Below are 13983 nucleotides of genomic sequence, written 5' to 3'. Positions count from 1 at the left end.
CGGAGTTGAAAATTGCTTGATGTTGTAAATGTAATGATAAATTAGTATATGACTTGCCCTTTGACGATGTGTATATGAAAAAAATTTAAAAAAATAGTCTATTTAAATGTAAAGGAGCGGGAGCGGAGCGTGGAGTGGAGTGGAGCGGAAAATGAACCCGCTCCAGATCCCTGATCACAACACATAATGAATAAGCGGAAACGTTAATAGCAATATCAATAGAAAACTTTTGAACAATTATAGACATGTTTTAATGATATATACAGGGTGTAAACTGCACCATTTTCAAGTGAAATTCAGAAAATACAAGTTGAAATTCAGAAATTTCATTTGTAATTCCGGAATTCCATTTATAAAGATATTTTATTTGAAATTAAAGACGCTAATAATTGGCCTTTTCATATCGAGCAACATAGTCACTCAGTTTTTAAGCATGAGCAGGTGCCGCTGAGAACCTCCGTAAGAAGCAATGCACGTTCCGAACCCTGTAGATGCGCCCAGTAGATTTCAGCAGAGCTTCTCATAATAACGATGATCACCACACACATCGTTGCGAAAAGTTCTAAGCTATGTGGTGCTCACAGTCATCCCGTGCCGGGAGTATTCTTTACTGATTATAATTCGTTTCTTCTTGTTTACGGTAAAAAAATAAACTGTTATAAAAGGTTGCTGACATTATTTTTTACATTAATTGAATTTTTACCCTACCCGTACAGAAGACATCCAATGTGGATCTTAAACAGGCGGCCGCTGCTATTATTTCTCATTTTTTTCGTTTGGCTAACCCTCATATGCCCACAGCACACTCCATACAAACAAATTACAGTGTCATGAATAAGTACGGGGTGATGAATGGTTGATGTTAAATTAAAAAAAAAATAACATTTAATAAAAATTAATAGTAATTTTAATTAAAATTGATATTTCATCAACATTTTATTAATTTAAATATAAAATTATATGAATTTTAAATAAAATATACGAACATCAAGTTTGTGTAAAATGTGAAACGTATGATTTTTTTATTCATAGGTCTCACCCCTTTGGATAGAAGTTCTGGAACGTTCGATAAAATTTCTACGTCAAGTTGCTCTTGCTGATCCACTTGGGGGTAGATGTTTAGCTCCAAAAGAAGATCGCCATACTGCTCTATGTCTACTGCTGGAATTGGGCGCACAAAAAGGCAGTTTGGCTGCCTCATTGGAGGCCGTAGTCCTTCTACTGACGTTATGGGAAAAGGATAAGACGACCGATGATAATCGGGATGTGCCACAAAATGCAGGTGCTCCCTTGGTACCGATTCTAAAACGTTATGAAGCAATTGGGAATTTTGGTTTAGCTTCGAGTACTTCATCGAATGTCTTGCCGTCCAGTGCAACGGAATGTTTCCTACGATTTCTTACGCTACCCGTGCAGGAGACATCCAATGTGGATCTTAAACAGGCGGCTGTTGTTATTGTTTCTCATTTGGATCGTTTGGCTAAACCTCATATGCCCACAGCACACTCCATACAAACAAATTACAGTGTCATGAATAAGTACGGGTCGATGAATGGAGCAAAGAATTCGCTGATTAATCAAAATTCCCAAGAAAGTGCAGCATGTGGGGCTGGAGGTTCAATTGCTACAAATAATAATAACAATAATAACAACAACAATATGTCATCAAGCACTCCACAGCTACATGAACAGCGTATTTATGCCTTGGGCTGGTTATCGCTTAATACTCATCAAAACGGTTTTACTGCAGAACCGGTGGTTGGTATGCCCGCCACGGGAACTCAGGCCACGTACACCCAGTACTCGGCGCCAGTTTTGAATTTCTATTTTCAAGTACAACAGGTGGTGATATCCGAAGAATATGTATTGTTTCTAACGCAAGATGGCAAAATGTATACATGGCGCATATCTAAGCCTGAGACTGAACCAATGTTAATTGAGGAAATGCAGGAGGTGCATATAATATCAGTGGCTGCCCATTGCGAAGGCAGACATTACCTGGCGGTCGATAGCATGGGTAAGTGGTGATTAATAGTCTTTTTTGGATTTCTTACAATCGCTTTCATTGGTCTTACAGGAAATGCTTATTCTTGGGGCAATGGCGTTGGTGGCAGATTGGGACATGGCGACACTTTACCTCGTGAACACCCTACTAAAATTAACTCACTCGAAAGTACTGTGAAGTCGGTTCACGTTGGTTGCTCTTATAGTGCAGCAATTTCCTACAATGGCACTTTGTATACTTGGGGACGAGGAACCTATGGAAGATTGGGCCATGGCAATTCCGATGACAAGCTGTTACCTATGCCAGTTACAGCTTTGGCGGAGCATAAAGTCGTCGATGTCGCTTTGGGCAGTGGTGATGCTCACACCTTGGCTGTTACGGCCATTGGCTTAGTTTACGCCTGGGGCGATGGTGACTTTGGCAAACTCGGCAACGGTTCCTGCAATGGCTCACCAATACCTCAAGTTATTGATACCTTGCCTAGGGTGCAGAGGGTATTTGCTGGAGCACAGTTTTCAGTGGCTCTGACTTGTGATGGAAAACTTTATTCATGGGGCAAATCGAGTGGCGGGCGTTTAGGCCATAGTCAATTAGATAAACAGGTGCAATGTTTGAGTACTCCAAAATTGATTAGTGCGCTGCAATCCAAGACAATTATTGATGTGGCCATAGGGGTCTCGCATTGTTTGGCGTTAAGTGCTAATGGGGGAGAGGTATTTGGTTGGGGGCGTAACGACTATCAGCAAATATGCCCCGCATCAATATGTAAAGAGCCCTTGGTGACGCAGCCCATATTAGCTACTCATCCATCTGTATACGCCTACGGCATTGCCTGTGGGGCTGCGCAAAGCATTATCTGGAGTCAAACTTCAATACAAGGAATTCCAGCACGCATACCGTTTGTCATTGATCTAAGCGAGCACACATTCCGCCTATTGGACCAACTGTTAGGTATGGTTTGTGGTCAAGATTCGAATAATCGTCAGACCCCGAATCAGGAGGCAGAATGCGTGGCTGTGGCTTGCTTAAATCTCCTGAGACTACAATTGCACGCTTTAATAGCGAATGGAGTTGTGCCCAAGAGTGTGGGCCTCTCTGAAGGTTGCCGCCTATTGGTAAGCCTTAAAACTCGAATACTAAGCTTGGCCGGAGGAGCAAATGTTTTGAAGACCATGCAAGAAGCTGCCCAGTGGGCTTTACAAGTCGGCTGGAGTGTGCTTTTGCCAACGGCATCTGAAAGAGCACAAACACTAACCTCACTACTGCCCTCAGAACCTGGAATATCCACTGCTGGTCATAGATTCATGACAGATCTTCTGGTGGGCTCGCTCATGGCCGAGGGTGGATTAGAGACTGCTCTAAGACAAGCCATACGATTGGAATGTAACGACTGTGCTGACAACGGTCACAATCTCCCATTGCTACATTTAATAAAGCAATTGCTACGCAATAACTCGGCTCTATCCCAAGCTAAACTGACGCAGCTGCTACTCAATAATGGTATAATGAAGCAGGAAGAAGAAAATAACCCCTCATTGTCATCTCTGCAATCACTCGAACACTCTAGTCCTAGTTTAGATTTACTCCACCGATTTCAACGCCTTTTATTTTCCCACATTCACCAGAGTCCTAAAATTGAGGACCTTACCGGTGCCGAACTCCTACTCAGCAAGTACATACAGAGTGCTGTCGGCCTATGCATACATTCCCTACAAAAAGCCCATGAGATCGCCTTGCAAGGCAAGGAGGGAGTGGCCGATATCCTGATGACTGATATATCCGATACGCTTTTGTATGAACTTCTAATTGGCCTCATCATACTGAAACGTGATCGCCCAACATTGATGCCTGCATTCGATTGGTCTCATCATTTTGTTCCTTTACTCCATGCTTTGGATAATTTAAATCGTCTCATATGTGATAGCGACATACAAGATTCCGATGATTTGGGATGGCCAGGTATCATTTGCCGTGGAAATTTGAAAAATTCCTCCATGTCATCGACACAGCCGGAAGAGTTAATGCTGATACGTAAGAATGACTTTGAAAATCAACTTTTGGATGGTGGCAAATGGATTATACTGAACAGCTATGTGTGCGACATCAGCGATTACCAGTAAGTAAATAAAAGTGACTTAGACTTTAGTTACCATCTGATAGTTATTAGTGCAAATTAGAAAACTGATGTGGCTGTCGCACAGTGGGATGGCGGGAAAAAAGTGGAAATAGTGAGACGATTATGGATGACAACCCAACTTCAGTTACGTTACCAATGGCCAAATTTGTTACAGAAATTTTAATTTTCGTATTGAATAACGTACTTTTTTACAAATTTCTTTGTAGCTGAACTTTAAGAATACTGATATTGAATGAAATTGACAAAAATTTCATTACATGGTTTTAGATGAGTTGTTAAGCTGCTTATGTACAAAAACTGAGCGTCCGAGGGCTCATTGGTGTGCCCTACAAAATTTTGTTCGGGGCGTAAAAAGCGCATTTTTAGTTCGATTTTTAAAATTTTTTATTTGCTGTAAACCCGCATAACTTTTGACTGAATAAGCGAATTTGCTAAAATGATACATCAAAATTTTTGTAAATTTTGCAGTCAATTTAAGTCTGTACATCAAATTAAAATCTTTTCACAAATGTCTTCGCAAATCACAAAATATTATGTCAGCCACGGTAAGAATAATTTTAAAAGTCGAATATCTCCAAAGAATTTAGAGATATTTGGCACGAAATATAATGTTTTTAATTGGTCCAACAAATTTTGGATATCGGACCATAAATGAACATTTCGCTGTGCAAGCAATAAGATATAACTCTATTCGTTCTATTGGGTTGCCCAAAAAGTAATTGCGGATTTTTCATATAGTCGGCGTTGATAAATTTTTTCACAGCTTGTGACTCTGTAATTGCATTCTTTCTTCTGTCAGTTATCAGATGTTACTTTTAGCTTGCTTTAAAAAAAAGTGTAAAAAATTATATTTGATTAAAGTTCATTCCAATTTTTATTAAAAATGCATTTACTTTCTTTTAAAAAATCCGCAATTACTTTTTGGGCAATCCAATATTTTCCCATCTTTTAAGTCTTCCTAATGCGTAATTTGTCGTGAATATATGGGAACGTCACCGAGGTGTCCACATTGGGTAGCAATTTTTTACATTCAATTAGGAACCACTTGGGGCAAAGAAAATATGTTATAAATTTGGGGGCCCAGCTTTGCGTTTTGAGAACTCGAAAGATTTTCATAGTTTTTTTTTTTTGTAAAAAAAATGCCAATATTGTACCTCACATATCTCTACTAGAGTCAATACAATTTACATTTAATTTACATAAGTACATCTAAAACGCATCCAAAATTAGCCCTCTTTACAGTACAGCAGGCAAAGTTGAAAATATTAGGTCAATTTTTTTTAGAGGCGAAACAATGAAATTGCTTTTTGTGACGAAAAAATTCCAAAAATTTACTTTTTTACATTTTTTTGATTTGTAACTCGCACAACTTTTGACATGATCGTACACTCGTCCGCATATGATACGATCACTATGCCGTCTGGAGGTGGTGGAATGGAGGTTAGGTAGAGGTTAAACAGTGCCGGAGATATCACCTCACCTTGGGAAACTCCCTGTTTCACTCTACGGAACTATAAGAGTGTTCAAAGACAGGTTGAGAGCAGTAGTAAGGTACCCAACTTCAGGTTAATTTCGATTCTTCAACATCAATGTAGAGATTTCGTCGGGGTCCAGCGCCTTGGATGATTTGGGGCCATCATTCTCGTCTGCGAGTACCACTGCCTGCGCCGGGAAATTGGGCCGCAATCGGGGTATTCGACCGACTGGTATAAAGCGAGCGGCTGCTGCGTTAATGATGTCTCGGAATTTCCGCTCAAAGGTTATGAAGTCGGGTGGTCGGTCGATGGTGAGAATTATGGGGAGGTGGTCTGACCCCAAAGAAATGACGGTTTGCCAGGATACGTGACTCAGGAGATCAGGGGATGCAATGGAAATGTGTGGCTAGCTGCTGCACCTACACGTAATCCTAGTAACGCTATGCCACGCTGGTCGTTACCGAGGGGAGAATGCCATGAAGTGTGATGCGCATTAAAGTTCCCTAGAACCAGACGATTTTGGCCAGATAGTGACCCACTTATGTCGGGGTTGTAAGCTTGGCCATTAATTGGGACACAGCTACCAACCGACGGTGTGTACACGTTGTATAGCTCTATCTCGGCAGTACCGGACCTGACTGCTATCCCCATGTACTCCATGTAGGGGTCACTAGAGATGGGAATGGTGTATCACGAAGGCCAATCCCCCACTTCCATTCCTTGAGCGATCCTTACGTAGCACATTGTATACGTGACAACTTTGTGGGCTGCAGGTGTTGGTCAGCTTTGTCTACCAAAATGCTCTTCCGACCCATACAATCCGGAGACCGTTGGAGTTTAGTTGCAAAAATGATACACTTCCCGGCACTGGCCTGGCAATACTGGGGCTGGGATGCTGCCGTTGCGTATATTGCCGCACGGGAGAGGTCGGGAGGGTCACATAGTCCGACGACGAGGACGCAGAACGCGACGATGACGAAGCTTGTGACCCACTGCTGGCTATGTTCGCACAGCACCTTGCAATATATCCAGTACGATTATACACCCGTAGTGAAGTGAGGCCAGAGCAAGATCGGAAATGTACCCACTCCATGCACCGGTTGCACCTCACCGACACCGACCGATGATGAAGGCGGTACTGGCAAACCGAACAAAACCAGGGTCCGGGGTACTTTTCAATCCCGGCACGGACTAGAAGCGTGCGGAGAAGGCACTCCAGGATGTGCCTCTCCCATGACGAAAAAAAGACAAACACGAACATTAGGGGTTCCAGGTCAATCAGGTGCGTACAACCGGCTGCCATGGGATTGCCAAAAATATAGTAAATTTTATCAGCTTTTCAAATCAGTTAAAAAAAATTAAATCGATGCAGAAATGCGTTCACAAACAACAAAATAAGGGACCAGCTTCTACGTTCTTAGAGGTTATATATAGAGACTATAAGATATCCTCTACATGTTTTTTGTAAGTTTTTTGAGCACTTTCTGCGTTTTTGGCGGCCGAAGCAAAGTTTTGTAGGCCCGCGGTGACCACTTTAAAAGCCCACCAATAGGCCCTCGGGCGCTCTGGGGCCTTCATTTTTGCACGCATAAGCAGGTTAACACCTTAGCTATAACCATGTAAAATATCATGGAGATATCTTTATCCGTACTAAATGGCAGACTTATTTCCACATATTTTCCCCCATTCCAATGTGCGTCGCGCCTATGTTCGCACCCTTATCATTGAGCTAATAAAACTTGGATCGCTAAGAGAATTTTTCCGCTAATTCCCAATGAGATCTTTGTTGAAAATTTGGACATATAAGTACAAGGCATCTCATTTGCTAACTTCAGCTAACAGCTAATACAGACGATGTAGGCATCGCATACTTAAAAACTACCATAAAATTAGTCACAAAAAAAGTAGAACAATTTTTTCTATATACAATGTGAAATTGCATTTGTATTGCATGATAAAGGTTCTGGGTTCACTTCCTAACGTAAGCCGTTTCGGCTTCTAAATGGGGAGTATACTTCTTGAGTATATTTCACTTATACATATCTTTTTTCATGTTAGCACTGTACAAATAAAAATAGTAGGATTAAAATTATATTTCAAAGTAGCCACACACACGGATTGAGTCAAATCGAAGTTTCTAATTTTGGGTTAAGGTGGCCAACCGCACCAAATGGATTTGAATTTAACTTAGGACAGACTAGACTTCAAGTATGCCAAGAAATGCTTATTGGGGATGTGCACGTAATTGATTTTTCACTCACACTTACGAGAAAAAAAATGTAATCACGCAAGCTCACGAGAGGCAAATTTCACTCACGCACGGCTTAAGAAAAAATCACGACTTGGGAGAAAATCACTACTCATGAGACACTCATGACTTACGGTTGACAGACAATAATAATTTTTTCCAAGCGTCTCAAATCATACGGTATTTTAACGTAGGTATTATCTTCCCTGCAAACCCATCTATTTGCTTTCATGCATGCAACTTAGGCAGAGTCAATTGCCAATTTTACATTTTGTTTTCCAACTTTTTTAGGAATGACAATTCTTGCATAAATGATTACCTCTCGGAAGGCATAGGCAAAGATTTGTCAACGGATTTCAATAATACAAATTATCGCTCGTGTTTGGAATATATCCTAAGCCACCATAAAGTGGGTCGTTATGCTCCCAATATAAGTGAGGAGAAGGTAAGTTAGCCTACCTACCAATACTCTGTTGACGTGAGAAAGGGCATTTATTCAATTGTGTGCTTGTTTCTTAGCCTCACTTACAACAGAGCAAAGTACTTACACACTTCAATTCTGAGCGAGCTTTGGCATATCTTTTGGGACTTGTCGCCAATTTCCTGCAAGTTGGACCGCCACCTCAACCGGCCGAGCTACAATGCAAAACTATCATAAAGTCAAATATACTCAGCGGTGGGTTACAGGTACTGCAGCCGAGTAATCCATTCGACGAAGAGAAAGGGGAGGCTCGCAGCAGTGCAAGTACTGCAGGCAGTACACCAACTGAGCCACCAGTACACACCATGGCCACAATAGGAGCCGCAGTTTTATCACCCAACAATGTGCAACAGCGTATAGAAACTCTTGTCTCTGGGCTGTCTGATGGACGCCTGACCGATCCTTTAGTGGTCACCTGGATGACTATTTCAGAGCGATTCTGTAAGGAAAATAATTTAATTTGGCATCAAGAATTCCCTCCCGAACATCCGGTACAGGAATTGGAACGTTTACTAACGGCCGTATTAATAAGGCACCAAAGTCTAGGAGGCCTTATACTGACAACCATTGAAAGAGATCTGGGAGGTGTAACGACAAATAACGCTGGGAAATTACCCAAACAAATATCCGAAATAATTCGCTTGATTTATCAAACAAAGTGGTCAGTTGTGCGCATAAGGCAGCAGTTAAATCGCAGCTACAAGGAAGTTTGTGCACCCATGTTGGAACGTTTGCGTTTCCTACTGTACGAAGTACGGCCGGCAGTGAGCCTGGAGCAAGAAGGATTGCGCAAACTACCAATTCTGCATAAGTTGCCACGATTTAAACAAATCGTCCGCAAAATCATTGGAGAAATGCGTGTGGCCAAGAAGCAGCTGGTATGCGCTAAACCAGAAGACATTCTCAATGTGACCATACAAAGTCAGAATGTAGCACAAAAATTGAATCAATCACAGGTAAATTAAAATAAATATCGCAATTTTTTGATTTTTTATTTATACATTTAAGATAAAAAGATTTTTTGGATTTTTTCTTCCTTTTAAAACTCATATTTAAATATCCATTAAATAATTTTGTGTCGTCTAGCTTTAGACCGTTTTTAGCAAACAATTTTTGAAAGGCAAATTGTTCTGGGGCTAGCTGCTTTACTTAAAAACATACTTAAAAATTAAATTTTCTTGAAAGAGCAACAAGAAAAAGTACGACTTCGTACTTGAAAGTAGGTTTAATTTGTTTATTAAAACTTGCTCGTGTACACTCACCATTGCATTATTCTCTGAACTGGAAATTGCGAGCAAAATCTCGGTTTTTCATATTTTGTTTCTAGTTAGTCAAAAAAGAAAGCAAATTTCAAATTTATTTAAAGTTTAGTCTTTCATCTCTTATATATTTGTAGAGTTTATCAATTATTCTTTTTAAGCCAATTTTTGGGGACAATGTTTAAGGTGGAGCTAAGAAATTAATTTGAAAGCACTCCGAGTGCTTTTGTTGTACAGAGCCCAGATTACATTTTGTGTGTTTCCATTTTAGGAATCCCTGCTGGAGGCAAATTCTTCTGCTACATCAGCTGGAGACAGAAACACAACAGTGGCTGAACCGATCATTTTGGCAGCCGTTACTACAGTTCAAATTCCACCATCCCTTACCAATCACCCTTCGCATGAGAATCTTTTAGAAAGCGGTGATAACAATGTTATTTTAACTGAACGTAAAGCATCACATGACGACCTAAAGCAACAAGCTACCGATCTCGATTTTGAGGATAAGAAACCAGAAGCAGAGCCCCGACTAAGTAATGATCTCATACGCAGACTTTGCGAAAAGTGGTATTTTTCGGGTGATGTCAATATAACCATAATGAATGAGATTGTCGAATTTGTAATGCAAGAAATCTGTGACGTGGAAACTGTACGTCGTGCCATGTTCTGTCAAGTGCAACGCTATCAGATTCGTCGCCAGGGATTGGAAATGTTCCACACCATATTGCAAGTTAATGGTTTAATGGATGCTGTCAAATACAATATGCTGAGTGGATATTTGGGCTTACATTTGAAGGGCAGCAAAGCAACTACAACCAATGTATTGGATGATCTCGGTTCAATAACTGCTTTCCAAAAGGCCAACCTAATGCTGGCTCAGGCCCGGATTTTGGAATGGTCTGTGCAGGAACTACAAAGACTGGTAAACCAAGAACAATTACATCTAAAATCGAAATATAGCAACACCGGCAAAGACAACTCCAATTTGGGTACCTATGTTTTCCTAAAGAAATTGCCCAGAGCTCGTTTCTTGCTAAGCATTTTTGGTATCCTGGCAAAGGACGTGGGCTCCAATGAACTCAGCTTGCTTATAAATTCTGGCACATTGGGAACGGTTTTGGGCCTTTTAAATCAAACGGGTGGTGACATTCCAGCCGTAAAGAATACCTATGAGTTGTCTACAGTCTACGAAGACACAATTCTCAAGCAAAAATCGAACAAAGCCAATTTAACAGGGCCAGAATTGGCAAAACTAATGAAAATAGGAACACGCATCGTACGAGGTGCGGACTGGAAATGGGGAGATCAAGATGGCAACCCACCGGGCGAGGGAAGAATTATAAGTGAAGTAGGGGAAGATGGGTAAGATGGATTGTTGACTGATTTTTCCTCAGGTTATAGTAAAAAATAATTTTTCCTTTAGGTGGGTTCGTGTTGAATGGTACACCGGTGCCACAAATTCCTATCGCATGGGCAAAGAAGGCCAATATGATTTGAGATTAGCTGACAGTGCTTTGAATATCGTCTCCCCAGACTCTGAAACGGAAAAGGAAGAGATAAGTTGTGATTCCTCGCTAAATGGCGAATCACATCCCACAAAACTTCTGCGTTATGCCTGCACCAAATTGTTACAAATTGTTTCGGTGGGTATTGGCCTGCACTCTGAAAAAATGGATAAGAATGCCGTGCGTGGCATTTCTTCGATGTTCCGGTCGATATTAAATCCAGACTCTACGTTAGCTAACATATGTGGATTGGATAACTGGACAACTTTGGGTTTTCTAAAGGCAATTGCTGGTGAGTAATAAGAATGTTAATTGAATACCTAACAGAAGAAAGCTTATAAAATTATTCAGAAAAAGCTGTTCTGCAAAAAAAAACTTCGTTTTAACTCTCAAACTGAGAAATGTTGTAATTCGTAATGGTACCCACTTTCATTTTTACAAGTACAATAGTATGGATATCAAAGTATCGGAGAGGGAAATCAATTATCAATTTCATTTTTTTTAGAATAAAAGCTGGTACTCTATAAATTTTTCGCGATATTTTTCGCCGATTACTTTTTTGAGATTATATAGCTGATTTCGTTCAGTAGGACATACCCCCATTACTTATGGTAAAATTTTAATAAAACTGTTATTTTATCATTGTTATTTTCGTAATGTTTCAAAAAAGTAATCGCGAAAAAAGGGTTTCAACGTTGAAAAGATGAACACAGTACCAGCTGCAGACAACAGATACCGAACAGTACCGATAAAAGAAAACTCAAGAAAAAAGAACGTAAGTTACAAGAGTTAAAACAAAGACAAATATGAGAAAGTGAACTCACATGTGGCAAAAGAAAATTCTATCTGAGCAATAATGATTAATCAAAAAAATAAACAAAAATCATACTTACTTACTTTAATTGGCTATGACAGAACATTTGTTCCACTAGCCGAACGTAGAATAGCGTTCCAAGCGCCTCGATCTTCTGCGCTCATTCTAAAATCTCTGACACCAAGTTTCGAGGTGTCTCCCTCCACTTAGTCTTTCCATCGGGCTTTTGGTCTTCCGGGTTTGCGTGTACCACCGAGTTTGCCATCAAAAGACTTCTTTGCTGGAGCTTCTTCATCCATTCTGACAACATGACCTAGCCAACGCAGCTGTTGTATTTTGATACGTGCAACTATCGTCGCTATCGTCGTTATACAGCTCGTGGTTTATACAACGCCTATATTCTCCATTAACGCAAACTGGTCCATATATTTTACGAAGAATCTTTCTTTCATATACTCCAAGCACTGTCTCGTCTGCTTTCAGAAGTACCGATGCCTCAGAACCATGTAACAACACGGTTAGTATCAGTGTCTTGTCTGTCGAGAGGTGGCCTTGTTTCTAAACCGCTTACTTAAACCAAAGTAGCATCTATTTGCCTGACGAGACGATCAGAAAAAATTTTCAGCATTGGTTTTCCCCTCCTAATGCTGGCAACATTTGTGAGGTACTATGCCATGTGAAACTTCTCTCAAAAGAGGTGTCGCACTGCGGCACGCTGATCGGACTCGGCTATAAAAAGGAGGCCCCTTACCATTGAGCTTAAACTTGAATCGGACTGCACTCATTGATATGTGAGAAGTTTACCCCTGTTCCTTAGTGGAATGTTCATGGCCAAAATTTGCATTTTTGCATCTGTTTGCCAGTATTATTCTTCGCTTTATCTCAAAACTGGTGTCATTCGTTTCGCTTATAAAAAATAAATAAAAAATAAACTTCTTATATTTTATTAAATCCTAGAAATTCTAGAAAAATGAAGATTTTGTTTTGATTACAGCGATAAAATTGTCAGACATACAAGCGGATGGAAGAAAACATGCTATTAGTGGCCATTTTGTGCTTTTCACGAGTTTTCATCTGCAATATATTGTACCCTGGATCCCCATCTACCGGCCCAGATTTCTTACATAGCTTGCTCATTTGCAGTATACAGCGGTCAAAAAAAGTATTCATCATTCAATGTTTTTTTTTTTAATAAGTCTACAAAAGACAATTGGAATAAAAACATATTAAACTAATGATGCAGTAGTGCTTGTGTGATATATATGTACACAATTTTATTGTTTTTAAATAAAAAAAATAGTATTTATTGGAACAAAAAGGGCCATTTTACAGCTGAACACAAAAAATTAAACAAAAAAAGTATTCATCATTGCAAAAAAACAAAAAAATAAATAACATAATTTAAAAAAATTAATACTTTGTTATTCGACCACCGCGTCTTATAACTTCTTTTAAACGGTTTGACATCGATTGGACTAATTTAGCGGTTATATTTTGGTCTATATTAGTCCATTCCTCCATTATCACCTGTAGCATTTGACTCTTGCTCGAAAAATTGCGCGTTCTCAATTTGCGTTCGAGATGTTCCCAAAGATGTTCAATTGGGTTCAAGTCGGGACTTTGAGGAGGAGTTTTAATGACTTTGGGGCAGTTATACAGCATCCACATCTTGGTATTTAAAGCAGAATGTTTGGGGTCATTATCTTGATAATATTGAAAGTTATTACCAAGCCCAAGTTTTACAGCACTATCTTTTAAATTCCTCTTTAAAATGTCAATGTAATACTTATGATCCATTACTCCATTAATAATTTCAAGATTTCCCGCTCCTGAAGCCGCCATACACCCCCAAACCATTAAACCACCTCCACCATGTTTTACAGTAGCAACTGTGTTTCGTTCTTCAAGCTCTGTATTTGGTTTTCTGTACACTATGACCTTTCCATCGCACCCAAAAAGATTAAACTTGCTCTCGTCTGCAAAAATGACTGTTTTCCAAAATGATTCGGGCTGTTTTACATACATTTTTGCGAAGTTTAGCCTTTTCACTCGGTTTATT

The 13983-nt window shown here is 39.9% G+C and overlaps 1 protein-coding gene across 1 annotated transcript in view; it reads left to right on the top strand.

Annotated features, from left to right (window-relative positions):
- The window catches only part of LOC106085523 (probable E3 ubiquitin-protein ligase HERC2), an 86583-nt gene that overhangs the window by 38844 nt on the left and 33756 nt on the right, over positions 1-13983 (top strand). The window contains 6 exon segments of the mRNA XM_059368081.1: positions 1033-2017; positions 2078-4121; positions 8157-8310; positions 8385-9302; positions 9877-10967; positions 11029-11402. Coding sequence (XP_059224064.1) covers positions 1033-2017; positions 2078-4121; positions 8157-8310; positions 8385-9302; positions 9877-10967; positions 11029-11402 — 5566 coding nt within the window.

The sequence above is a fragment of the Stomoxys calcitrans genome, chromosome 4 (assembly GCF_963082655.1).
Source record: "Stomoxys calcitrans chromosome 4, idStoCalc2.1, whole genome shotgun sequence".
Lineage (NCBI taxonomy): Eukaryota > Metazoa > Arthropoda > Insecta > Diptera > Muscidae > Stomoxys > Stomoxys calcitrans.
Note: the sequence above shows the minus strand (reverse complement) of the source record. Positions and strands in the feature narration are given on the sequence as shown.